Source organism: Metopolophium dirhodum, chromosome 7, assembly GCF_019925205.1.
Source record: "Metopolophium dirhodum isolate CAU chromosome 7, ASM1992520v1, whole genome shotgun sequence".
NCBI lineage: Eukaryota > Metazoa > Arthropoda > Insecta > Hemiptera > Aphididae > Metopolophium > Metopolophium dirhodum.
The window spans coordinates 23,150,246-23,164,678 of NC_083566.1; the positions used below are offsets into that span (position 1 = coordinate 23,150,246).

The following is a 14,433-nucleotide window of genomic DNA, read 5'->3' on the forward strand; positions in this document are numbered from 1 at the left end:
TTAGTGTAACATCCTCTTAATCTTTGAAATGTATACAAAAATAACCACTTAAGTACCCCCAAATAAAATTTTGCATTCATTTTTTTTTTTTAACCCTGAGAGTCTGAATTCCCTTTGAATTATTAAAGAACCAAATATTTTAACAAGCTGGTAAGAAAATTCATTCTTATATATTGATGTATCGTTAGGTCCCTTATCTTTCGTCTACGCTCACCACTGCCAATTAAGATAACAATAACGGCCATTCGACTAAGGTAAAATAAGATTGAGAACGTACACGGTATATTATAACGTTATTTTTATTTTGTATTATTAACAACGCTTGATGTTTATCCTACGTTCCGAAAACTAATAACTGTTATCGAACGATAATTTGAGCTTTTTTAAACTAAACATCTAATTGAAACTCAATCAGAAACGATTTAAAACATAGCTACGATAGAACAAGGTAAAGAAATAAAATAATATGACAATTTTGCATGGAAATTCGTTCTCCATCGTATCTGTTTTTTGGGTAAGCAGTAAGTTCTTCGTTAATTTTAAGTGTTCTCAATCGGTCAGCAAAAAGGTATAACGTTGCCAATCGGTCGATAGCCAAATAAGTACACCTCGGTGGGTCTATAGATAAGGACGTGACTCAAAGACTATCGAACGATAGAGAACTTGTTTTATTCAATCATATACCTTCTTTCTAGTTACAGTAAAAAATATTTACTATCATATTGTGTAATCTTTATGAAAATAAACCATATTCATATCTCAATAGCTGCTTCCTATTGCTTATCAAGATGTAATATAACAACCGACACTAATTTTAACACTTTTTTAAATGCGTAGCTGGTCACAACTTCATAGTTGGCCGCTAAATTAATGCAAAACATTTCAACTGGGTCTGCCGGTTCGGCAGCCTTTATAGCCACAATTTGTTTATATATTATCTCCTCTGAATGATACCAAATTTGCTCCCCCCTTTTACTGGACCACTTCTCTAAATAAAGTGTGACAGCCATGACATCTTCATCTCCAAAGTACTAAATAGCTTCTTTCACCACGGTTAAACTTTTTACAGTTTTTACTTTGACCACGCAGCTTTTATCTTCACTTTCAACTCTTCAACCCAAATTTGAACATCCAATCTTTCACTAAAATTAAAATTTCTAACTGGATTACATTTCAAATTCTTATCATTGACGACATTAACTTAAATATTAATAAATATTAACTATTAACTATAAAAAATAAAAAACAAAATGTATTTTACTTGGTTCAGTAATGTAATAACTGAATATGAATGTAGTTTTATCAGGGTTGATATTTTTCATCACAAATTATTATAGCAACTCGAAAATCTGGGTCACCTGGTTATAACTCGTTCGCGCGTTTTGTGAAAAACTTCTGTTATATTAATTATTTATTATGTGGTAGACAAAAATACGATAAAGGCGTATACGTTTTTGGAATCCAGGTTACTATTTGTTGATGAAGCACTCTAATATTCTTCATGGAATGCAATCATTAATAACAATAAATTATATTGATGGAAACAGAATCGAGATACATCTAATGGCATTGTTCATGAACAACACACTCATTCGGGCCATTCCTAACACGCCGAAAGACCTTATTTATATTTTGAGTGTTCTCCAGATTTATTTACAATACACAATAAATACGTTTTAAATATACATATAATCGCGTGCGTCAAGATGGGTGTTATATAATGCCAAAGACCTAAATATAGCACGGGTCGCCAATCATGCACCAAAATCTATGTAGAGTTAATATTTAATTTTAATTTAAATAATACAAATCAATTTGATATAAAAGTTATGAATGTATCGTAAAAGTGCAAGAAATTTAAAAAAGGCGTAAAATCTCCTGGAGAGAATTTTTAAAATATGTAGGTAGGTATAAATATTTTATATTTAAATTAAGAATTAGGCCGCACTGTGTCAACCACAATATAATTATCACAATCAGTATATTATTATATCCAAACGTAAGATTATGTTTATACAATATGTACCGATAAAATCGCAGGTTTTGTTGTATAATATTTGTTAGTAAATAATGTAAAATAAGGTTAACTAAAATAAAAGTATTAATTATAATTTAAATAAAATAAAATAAAGGTAAAGAATATCATACACACATTGGGTGGACACCGTTGAAAACAGCATTCGCTACCTTAAACTCCCCTTCGTGTGAATTGGTAGGAGGGGATGCGTTTACTTCACATTAGTGAAAATAGTCAAGGCTCATGACGTGTACATTTATTCAGACATAACAGTTGACAGCCAACATGGATGACTTATTTCAACGGACTTCTGTGGTGTCCTGTACTCCTGGTTTCCTTTGTATTCGATTTAAAACTTTGTTGCTTGATAAAGCAGGTCAGGTATTTAGTAGGTACATTGTCGTGCAATAAAAAAAATATACAATTAAGTTTAAATCAGATTAGGTCACTAGGCTTGCTTGTGATTTTAAGCTTTATAATTTAAAATGCATGGATTACCTGATGTTTAAAATGTATGCATTATGTAATGCAAAAATGCAATGAATTACAAATTGTATCTTTAAAAATAACGGCATAATTTTATTTAACGGTTGCGCGTTATGTAAATAATATATTTTAAATAATTCAGAAATTCTCATTAAAAATGCATTCACCAATTTGTGTGGTCATGAAATTTAGTGATGAACATATTAACTATGAATATTTAACTAAAAATCAAATGGAAGGAAGGCAGTTTTAAATTGTATTTAGTGATGTAGGAAAGATAAAATGTAAAAATGGTGTAACGATAAGTATCTACATAATTATTATAAAATAACATAAAAATATCATAAAGTTAAAAAGAAAATAACGTTATAATAATACATCATGACAAAAACAGAGTTACATGAGAAATCTTGATAACGTGAACTTAAAATTTAAATAATGTTACACGTTAAAATACAAAAACTCTTTAATTTATAATTATTGATAATAGATAACGTAAACATTTTTTTTTGTTTAAATTCTGATACCCGATGAGAGTAGTTACAATAGTATAAATGTAATCACTACCTATGTCCTATAGTATTATTCATCTGCATTTAGCACCTTTTAATAAATCCATTTGGAAACTAATAATTCAAAAAAAGTGAAAACTTTTATACCTTTACTACCCTATTTACAACTATACATTGATTATTTTTTATTAATAATTAATAATACAAGTGTCTCGATAACTGTGCATGGAGGCACTCTAATATTCAGAACACTGTGTTGTTCTAAAAAAATTACATATTAAAAGTTACGACGATAGTCACAATAAAAATCTAACGAAATGGCCACAGAGATTAATGCGCATTATTTCTTTGCTGAAAAAATAAAACTAACCATACCGTTATTATTATTATTATTATTACAATATTATTAAAATTAATTTTAACTATATAAGGATTAAGGATCCATGAAATTGGTTCGTATTCAACAACTTTAAGCTCTGTAGATTGTATATATTAAATAATAACGTTACACAATTAATGTTTCTTTTATTTTTACCTTTTATAAGCACAAGTAATAGGAATTATAATAATTATTATAATAATGGGTAGGTACCAACTCTAATAATTTTCTTATTATTTATTATCTACTTCAATTCTTGAATAATTAATTTGTCCACATGGTTACAAATAATAGGTGACTAAAATATGTTGAGTAGCTACCTACTTCAAAATGTATCTAAAAGTGTTTGCCATTTACTGGTAATTTTAGACTAATTTATTCACTTGATGGTTACTTAAACTTTTAAACTGTATTCGTATACGAATGAAGTGTAATAAATTAAAACTTATATACTTAATATAAATTATATAAATAATTTTGGTTTTTTATGTGGCAAACATTTTACATAGAGTAAGAAAACATTCCATAATATTAACCATCGCAGATATAACGCAGTTTCAATGAATTTGATTTTTATATTTTAATTGAAAAGCTGGTACCAAAGGGAACAATTTAAAGTAATATTATGAGTAAGCACTCATGAAACTTCTCGGGATCGTTGCTTCATAGAATGGTTCACAGGAATACAACAAATTATAAATTTTTTTTGTTTGATTGGTATTTTATAATTTTAAGTTGAAATGCTAGGTTTTTTACAACATTTTATAATATATACCATTGGTCTTATTTCAACGGCATTCGTGCCGAATTAATATTAAAAAAATAAACATATATTTTTCTGTAGTGTCTGTCTTTGACTTATAAGCAGTAAAAATGCTTCAATGTTAAAATTAACTTTTAAAGTGTTTCTTGAGATAGAAAACAATATAAACCTATTTAATAAAAACATTTTGTATATATTATATATATATAGGTTAATTCTAAAATTGTTATTATAGTTTTGAAACAAAAATGTCATATTTTTTATTATACGTATAGTATATTTTGTAGTTTTGTGAAATTAAAATTTAATAACGGACTTTTTAACGAATTAGAACAAATTGTAATGTAAACCATGTTATTACTATACATAATATAAATTATGTAATGAGAATGAATGTCCAACATAAATTAATTAAATTGTATTTCATATAGTTTTTACAAAGTAACACTGAATTATTTCCAAGTTTCCTATTAGAACAATGTACGAATTGCTTTGAAAATAACTCTTTTCAGTACCTACCTATATAATATTTATGCATTGTACAACAACTTCATTCATAAAAACTAATATATACAAAGGTAGTAATCCTCTTTAAGCAGATTATTAGGATTTGGGAAGAATTGTAGAATAGGTTAAGGTGACGGATATATTGAGTATAAACAGTATTGGGAATAGATAACGAAAATATGATCTAGTTGAAGATAATAGATTAGTTATAGAAATTTATCTGGTTAAAGATAATAAATAAATGAAATAGATAAGTATTTTTTGTATTTTTTTATACTTGACATAAACTATACAGTGGCTTAGCGAGAAATCTCCCTAGGTGAGAAATCAAAAACTGCACATATAATGCTACACATAATACTTGCAACATTAATTTTATTATGTTTTTAAATTTAAACTAATGATTTTACTCAAATTTAATAAATATACTTAGGCATGCACTTAGATAATACTTGTTGGTAAAATAAAACAACATTAAATATACTTATATACCTAATCATTTTTAAACAATACATAATGCAGGTTAAGTTTAGTTTTAATTTGTATTAAGATGGCGCTACCCATGCGTTTGTTGTCTCCGTCTTACGTCTAAACGTACGACATAGTAAATTTTCATTCACTAGATTCAATGGTGTGCTGTGAGTTAATAGTTTTAATATTATATTATATCAGAATTGTATTATCAAACATTTAGACAAGAACATTATCCAATCGTTGGCTTTTATTCGATACTTTAATTTTCAAGGGAGTATAATATGAGCATTTTAAATTTGTGATAATTCACATACCTATCTTGCTTTAAAATTAAAATATCGAAAATCGCCGACGATTACTTATACGGATGAAGTTCTTACCTATAAGTTTGATAATAGGTCAATTCACTCTAATATCAATATTATCAAAATATTAAGAGCACACTATTGAATCCAGTGAACGAAAATTTGCCATGTCTTACGTGGTTAAGACGGAGACAACAAGTGTATAGGTAGCGTTCTCTTTACACATAAGAACACTGAAGTAAGTTAGTTTACATTGTTAAATTAAAATATACTAAAATATTATCCAGTTATTAAAATATATTAAAAATTATAATAAACAAATTGGTTAGGTCACAAAAACACAAGAGAATGATGATGTCAGTTACTGGCCGCGTTGACGCGTTTATTATTATGGGTTTTGATAATCTGATTATAAAATATAAACTCTGAAGTAAATAGATTTGTATTAATTATGTATACTGTGTAAATATAAGTAATACAATTAACATTGATAATGGTGCCTTTGTAAAGTGATAAAAATTTGCAAATGTATTTTTTATACTTATTATTAAATATCTAAAAATAAAAAAAACAAAAAAACATATTATTCTTGTCTCGACTTTATTTTGCAGTTAGTTTCAATCTCTCAAGATCTAATTAAAATAGTAGGATTAATTCTACATATTTATTTTTTTTCAAATAAACAATTATTTGTGGTATGTGTTTACTGTGTATAAATAAAACAAAACAAATATATTGGGTTAGTTTAAAATACGTATATATTGCAGTAGTCAGTAGCTATAATAGTGTTGTAAACTTGTAAATAAAAATGAATCATTTGTACATTTTTATTTTTATTTTACAATAGTCACGACTCGTGAGATAAAATGCAGGCATTATGATATTGTATCTATTATTATTTTTTTCTTAGTTTCAGCTTAAAAAGAACAAACTACGCAGCATTTACTAATAGTCTAAGAGCCTCACTGACATCCGTAATTGTTTTTCAACCACTACGTGACGATACCGACGATTATGCACACGTTTTAATTTGAGTAAAGAAGATGCACAGCAACCTATATATTATACTTCTGGTGGTCGTGTAGGTATTTCCATGTTATTTTAAAACCTTTAAGTTCATAAAAAAATACACTTTCTTTTGTATAACAATTTATGACACCACAAAAACTGTAAATTTGGTCAAATTCCACGTAGGTACTTAATAAAAAAAAGAAAAATAGAAACCGAAAATAATATTCTGCCATTGTTTTAAGACACAGGGCCGTTTGGTGGTTGCGTGTGGGGCGTGGGAATCAATTCGGTGGGTAGTTTTTGACGTTGACTTATGAGGCGGAAATGGGCGAGACGTCTCGCGATTTCATTGTGTTTGTGCACACGACACATATACAACACTACACAGCTCAGCCCGGTCCTCTCCGACCGCACCGTTGGTGACACACACGTGAGACTGTTTTTCTGCAGTATCTCTTCTGCCCCCTCCCCACCAGAATCACCCCTCTCCCTACACCGAGGGGAAGTGGTTTCTGCACGGTGTGTATTTCTATTTTCACTGATGCTTTGCCTCTGCCGAGCGATGTTGGCAGACAAATCGGCGACTCCACATTAATCTTTTTAGTAGGTATATACCGTACATGATATATTATATATAATATACGCGTATACATAATATGTATATATGTATTGTGAACACAACATTGCTGACGACGGCAAGTGTTACACAACTACAAATTACAGCCCTTGCGTACAAACATTACAAATAATATTCTGCTGCTTGAAGGCCGTCGATAAAATCCATCACGATTTCATACCAGTTTGTTATTATTCAAATGAACAAAAAATTATTGCACCCACACGAGTTAGACTACGAGTTAGCGTTGTCTATGTTTGTCAAAAATGTGTATGCAAACAGTACCTATATAGGTACTGATTATTTTTATGAATTGTCTGGATAATTATTAAGCAATTTATACACTAATGTAAAGAAATCATAATAAAACAAACGATTATAATCAAGATTATTCATCTAAAAACAGGTTTTTGTTTTTGGCATTTCATTAACATCTCTGAAAATGTCTGTAAATATCAACTACAACGGATACACCGATAGAAAAATCAGAATCTTATAGTTAGAGATGATATTATGTAAATATATTAAATAGCATTGAACGATAAATTAAAAATGTTAATTCGTTTATACATTTTTGATTCTGGTAGCGGTGAAATATTTTACAAGAAAATTGTTTTTATTGATTTTTTTATAAATCTAATTATTGGAAATGACAACCAGCAATGACATAATATGGGTAATTTATGCGAGTGAAATGTCATATTTTTATTTATAAAATAATTTTATTTTCATACTTTTTCCGGACATTTTTATAATAAATATAAATGGTAGCTTTTTATTTGTTACGTTATTATACCAAGCAACTAGCACGAACAAATAGTCATACGTCAATGTTAAGGGTCTTCGACAGTAAAACTAAAACGTAACAACGCTCACTAGATGTCGTAAAACCTCTCACGCAATGCTTTATACCACGCCCACTTCGGTCGCTTACCGACGCGTGAGCGAGTGATTGAAACCGTCTCCGGGAGCGGCGCATCATTCTCTCAATACTACTCGTATTGACTACACAATTCAAGCGCGACGCAACGTTCGATTTATTTAATAATTTACGGTACGCTTCGCATACGCTTTGGTAATTTTATTTTTACAGACGCATAACCTATTATACTTTTATTGACCTATTATTATATACGCTTGTATTCCAATATTATTACTATGCAAATCAATAGGTATTTTGGGGATATAATAATTTAAATGTTCCACCTCTCACGGTCAGTCGTCAGTGAATAGCATTTAGTAGAAACCTAGTACAACCGGCAATACGAATGTCCCTTAGTCATTAATTATATTAATTTATGTTTGTAATGTATATGTGTATATATAAGTAAGACAATAAATCATAAACGAATATATAAATAATATTTTTATTTTATTTTAACGTATAGACGATTTCATAATATGTTAAGGTACATTGTAAAAAAAAACTTAATATTTGTATATACTTAAACTATATACTTTAACAAAACTCAATATTACTTAAAACAAAATATTAAAGAAGCTTTAAACGTTTATTTTTTTCATGGACTCAATGACTTCCAATTTTTCTATATTATATTCATTTTCATTCATATCTGGTTTCATTGAATTTTCTCCATATGAAGCATTTGAGTCATTCACACCAAATAATTTTTTTTTAAACCTTTTATTTTTCGTCAAGCGATTATTTTGACGAAATTGATTATCTCGTCGTGTTATTTCCATTTTCACTGATGGCAATTTTTTAAAGGGACTATTTTTTAAAATTGTCTTGTGCAAAGAATAAAAAGGTCTTTTAGAATTTTTAGTAACTGTAGCAATCGCACAACGTCCAGCGTATGACCCTTTTAGAGCAAAATTCACTCTTTTCCCTCCTATAAGTTTTGCAATAATGGCATTAAAAGATTCAACTATATTGCTGTCAACATTCAGTATCAAGCTTGAAGTATGTCTAGCAAGATACCTAATAGGTTGCATTACGCTATCTATAAACACTCTATCTGTACTAAAAATTTTTTCCATGTAATTAATATCGTTTGAATTATTATCGTCGGTTATGTCACAAAAATATTTTGAGCAACTACTATGATCACCGAAAACATGATTGACAACATTTAAAATATCATTTCTGAGTCCTATAACTGAATTTTCTTTTTTTCTATATTCAATAGCTTTCACTATACCTTTTCGCATTCGTAGAATATTACGTGATAACAATTTTCTATGAGCTAATTGACCTGCTTGTTTTTTCGTAGTTATATCTCTAAGTTTGTTACAAAAATTACGAAGAAGGTGGTTACGGCATTCAACTTTTTGTACAGTTAAATTTTTATAAGGCCTTGCTTCTAAAATTTTTTTGTATACGCTTGAGTCTCCATCGGCTATCAATTTTTGATACCTTATACCATACATAGGTTCACTTTGTTTAAAACCTTCAACTATTACAGCTGCTTCCATACCCGACGATCCATTTTTATCCGACCAATTTTTAGTGCAACAATGTTCTTTAACTTCTTTTGAACCAAGACCAGAACGAATACAGATTGAACAGTATTTATTTTTTACTCCCAAAAATAAAACTTTTTTCGTTCTATACCCAATTATTGCAGCCTAAATATACAAAAATAAAAACAATTTTAAATATTTAATAAGAACATAATATAATCTATTATTTAATTATAATATGTACAATATTGTAAACAGTATCTAGAAAAATTACAAGGTTTCTCATGAGTAGTTCATATTATAACCAAAAACTCTAAAAAAATGTATCAACACAAGTTCTTATAGGTATAGATATTTTAAGTTCAAATTTCGACAAAATTAGTTATTTAAATGAAGAATAACGATTTTATTTATTTTGCTGTAACTAAAAAATATTATTTATGGGTATATTTGAAACATTAAAAACATATTATATTATTACATTTTATATATAAAATGGGTATATACCTACACACAATTTTCAAATGCAATGTTTTTGGCAAAAATTAATTCAACCTACTGTAATATACTTAGGTATACTAAAAATAGTAAAATATATTACTTTTGTATAGCATATCATAAATTTATTAAATTAAAATAAGAATATAATATCAACTTACAGCGCCTGATAATGAATTGTAAGTTGACCTGTAAGACCGTTTGCACCAGGATCCATCTGCAACTACTGAAATAAGGGGAGTTCCGTCAGTATCTATGTCTCCGGCACTTACGGCTAGTTGAGCTTCTTCTTTTGCAGCTGCCTCCATTTCTTTAAGAGCACATTCATTAAATGATTTGCAAACTATATCATGTGACTTATTGTACACAAACTGACTTAAGGGAGGTATTTCCAAAGAAGCGGTCATAGTTTGAAGCTGACTAAATCCTCCACCCACATTCATTATACCAGCTACTGCAGCAATATTTATATCCGTCATATTCGCTTCTGAACTTTCCGAGTCAATTGTATATGTTTTCAGACAAAAATTGCATTTAAATGCAAAAGATGATTTTAAACCAATTTTTTTTTCATTGACACAAACCATGTCCTTAAATGAGCAACCGTATGGGTCGTGATTATCTTTTTCTTTAATTTGTTGACATATATAAGCTAAATCTAAAATTCGTCGTCCAACTATAGTGTGTTCATGATTCTTGATAGGTGAAATACTTGTTTCTAGCTTGTGCGTATCAACATCAGAATTTACGTCATATTCCATAGACGTAGCTAATGGTTGGGCTAGGTTAACATCATCTTGAGATAATGAAAAAGAGACTTTTGCAGCTTGGGAAATAGCAGGTGTACAATTTTCAGTTAGAGCAGGATTTGGAACTACATCAACAGGTACAGGTGAGACTGAAATTTGTGTATTTGAAGAAGTTTGATCACTGTGCTCTCTGGATAAATTAAAAGTATATACGTATATATAAAACTAAACCACAATTAATTATATATCTTGTTAATCATTAAAATGTTCGTAATATTTACACCATACTAAAAATGTAGAAGTTAATTTAAAAAAAAAACCGGGAACTCGCTCTGCTGTATAGTAGGGTTGTAGTGGACTTCGGTCATAGATTAAGTCACTATAATAATATGGTTAAGTCTATGATACATTTTATTTAAATTGTAATATATTTTATTTTGATACAAGTAATTTATTTTTCAATTAGGGTGGGTTGGCGGTTGCATACAGCAGGTTTAACCAAATTTTTTCAAAAACCTATAGCCTATATAATGAGTAAATAAAAGGCCAAATCAAACATTTGGCGAAGGTTTCCTTTTTATATGACTACTAATTAAAAATAAATTAAAAAATAGACCTATTTATAAAACTACTATTTTTAATAATAACAAAAATATAAAACCGTTTGATAGTGAATCGTTAATAATTCATGTGTAAAAAAAAGGGCAAAAAAATCCAAATTTTGAAATGGTTATTATTTGTTATACCTATAGTATAATAATATTCAATATGACGTCTATTTTAGATTCTGAGTGGAGCGATGAATGTATTGATTTTAACAATTATGTATGTTTTATTTTTTTTTATTTGTGTCTGTGTACACGATAAGTAGTCGAAATAATGCTTCGATTTTCTACTTCAGTATCTTGTTCGATGGGAAAGTGAATCTAGTTGGTGCATTGGGGAGGTCAAATAAATACGTAATTTTAAACAAAAACAAAAAAAAAAAATTTAAACAAAAACTGAATTTTTCACGCAAAATCGGTTTTTGACAAAATCCGATTTTGGTTTTTAGTGTAACTTTAAAACACATGACCATGACATTTTCACTGGTTGTTTATATTAGCATTTACTATACACCATAAAAAAATATAATAATAAAATATGTACCTTGTCCATCGACTTTTAAACAAGCTTTGTGAACCTATTATCTTAGATTTCTTCTTTTTTGATGGAAACCCTCTCTTTTTTTTGCATATTCTCGTATTGGAATTACTCGAATTCATTTCAATGTTCACGTTTGAAGCTCAAGACGGAAATGATTTTCATAATAATAATCAATTAGTAGGCTGTATTGTGTATACAAAAGCAATGGATAAAAATAGCCAGGCGGGCGGGCGGCAGCTGTCGTGTTATCGCTCGTGCCGCGAGTCGCGTCCGTCGACGCATTTCCAGGAATAAGGAGTGGGGGATTTAATAATCTTGGTCGCCGTTGGAATTGTTGAGCAGCACAGGTTGTGCAACAAATTATTTTATATCTATCATTATATCAATAAACATGTTCTAGTATTTCCATATTTACGGCTTCCGAGGCAGGTTTAGAGAAATAACATACCTATACAAAATTAAAGCCAAGATCTTAATCTAAGTTCACACCAGATACATTTTGAAATAATCTAATATTAAGCTTTTTATAGCTGTTTTAAATTCTTAAAATATCAGTTCCTTAATAGCTTGTATTTAATTAAAAAATATTTATTATTAAAAATGATCTGGTGTAAACACAGAAGACTAGGTAACGAGTTCAGAACAGTTTTCAAAATTGAAATCGAATAGATTGAACCGTGTTTATTTTTGGAAATTCAAAGACCATTTTAGCGCTTGAAAAATCTAGTGACGAAGACCCTTAACTACTGATCTAGTTGACCGTAACAGCTGTTTTATGTTCCTATTATGTTCCAACATAAATTAGATGTTTTTTTTAGCAACTTTTGTACTATGTTTTTTTTTATGTAAATGTATCGTCAATTTGATTTTCCATTATTTGTTTAACACTTTTGAGTTAAAAAATAAAAAAAATTGGAAAACTATAATAGTAAAATTGTATACCGTTATGGTATATTTTACGCATATAAAACCATACAAAACCATAAAAGAACATTACTATTTACAGTAAAATCTAATATAGGTAAACTATACAATTTGAAAATTGTTTTGAAATACGTCATCATGCAAACATATTGTTTACACTTTTTTTTGTTTTATTGCATATACATTTAAATTGATGATTGAAGATAGTCAAGATCAAAACCAAAAGAAAATCTTCAACTGGTTTTTAAACACGTCAACTAAGGTGTGAGATTAGCCATATTTTTATTCGATGTTTTTTCAAATTTAATATAATATCATTAATTATGTTCATTGCCGGGGCTTTTGACTACCATTTGGCCTAGCAACTGTAATAAATAAATTTATGTTCACTGGTTTGGATGTGAGTAGAGTGACGTAAAGAGAAATAATAATAAAATAAATATTTATATGATACAATAATAAGTTATATTGTGACGATTGACGAGTAAAGCCCAACGGAATGAAATGATATAGGTAGTGGCTGGCGGAGACGTTTCTGCGGTCGAGCTCAACAATATAATTATACCTAATCAATAGGCCTCGGATTTTAAAGCAAATGCTTCTTTTTATATATATAAAATAGAAATCTAATTTTTATACATAAATAATGATTCCAAATAAACGATTTTGGATTTTTTTTGTGTAAATGCTTTTTTTGCTTTTTTCAGTTATTCTAACTGTGGATTTCGCATTGAGAGTTTTCACTTAAAAAAATGTTTGTTTAATTATTAATAAATGTGAAAACCCGGAATACGGACTAAATGGTTGTATTGGATTATTATAGTTTTTGTTATCGGCTTGATTTTATATCTATGTATAATATAAATATAGATTTTATTTTAGTTTATCACTTTATCGATATCTACAGACAGGGCGATAGCTTATCGGCTATTGCATATAGCCTGTAGAACCTACGCTCAGTACATAGATAACATCGTTACCGACCAGTTCAAAATTAAAGTTTTAGAGTGTTGTAATTTATAAAAATACCAAAGTTAAAACAAATTCATTTTTAAAAAAATTAGTGTTAGAAGTTGATGAAGAATTTTTTCAAACAGATGGATTGATTTTATATTGCAAATTTAGTGAAATAAAAGTGTCATATGAAAAAAATGTAATGTACCTACAACAGCACGTACGGAGAGAAAAACATGTGCAAGCTGTTAAAAGACACGGAAATCTTGTCAGATACATGGTAGTGAATTCATTTGTTTAATTTAAATTAATTTTTAATTTTTATTCAGTTTTATAACTAATTCATGTTAATTTTTGGCCTTGCTTTTTTAAACAATAAATATGCTTCATTTTTGCTTTTTTAAAACGATTTTGTGCTTTTTTTTGTTATTTAATATGCTTTAAAATCCGAGCCCTACTAATCAATAACAATGATAATAACATAATACCATATCCGTGCACAGGACCACGGTTCGAAATGATTTATTATGTATACCGGGGTCGCTGACGACGGTCGGAAACTTCACGAGTTTCGTCACTGGACGGACGCGGCTGGACTTGGACTGCAAAATGAAAAGTCGGGTCCGTCGACTTCGTGTGAGCGGTGAAACGCTCGACACGAACAATAA

General features: G+C 28.9%; 1 protein-coding gene across 1 annotated transcript; it reads right to left on the reverse strand.

Annotated features, from left to right (window-relative positions):
• Positions 1 to 8,573: 8,573 nt before the first annotated feature.
• On the reverse strand, positions 8,574 to 11,174 carry LOC132949126 (uncharacterized). Its single transcript, XM_061019908.1, has 2 exons — positions 10,154 to 11,174; positions 8,574 to 9,659 (listed from the first exon to the last, which is right to left on the reverse strand). Exons 1-2 carry the CDS (start codon positions 10,751 to 10,753, stop codon positions 8,574 to 8,576), a joined length of 1,686 nt encoding a protein of 561 aa, XP_060875891.1. The 5' UTR covers positions 10,754 to 11,174.
• Between the last annotated feature and the right edge of the window lie 3,259 nt (positions 11,175 to 14,433).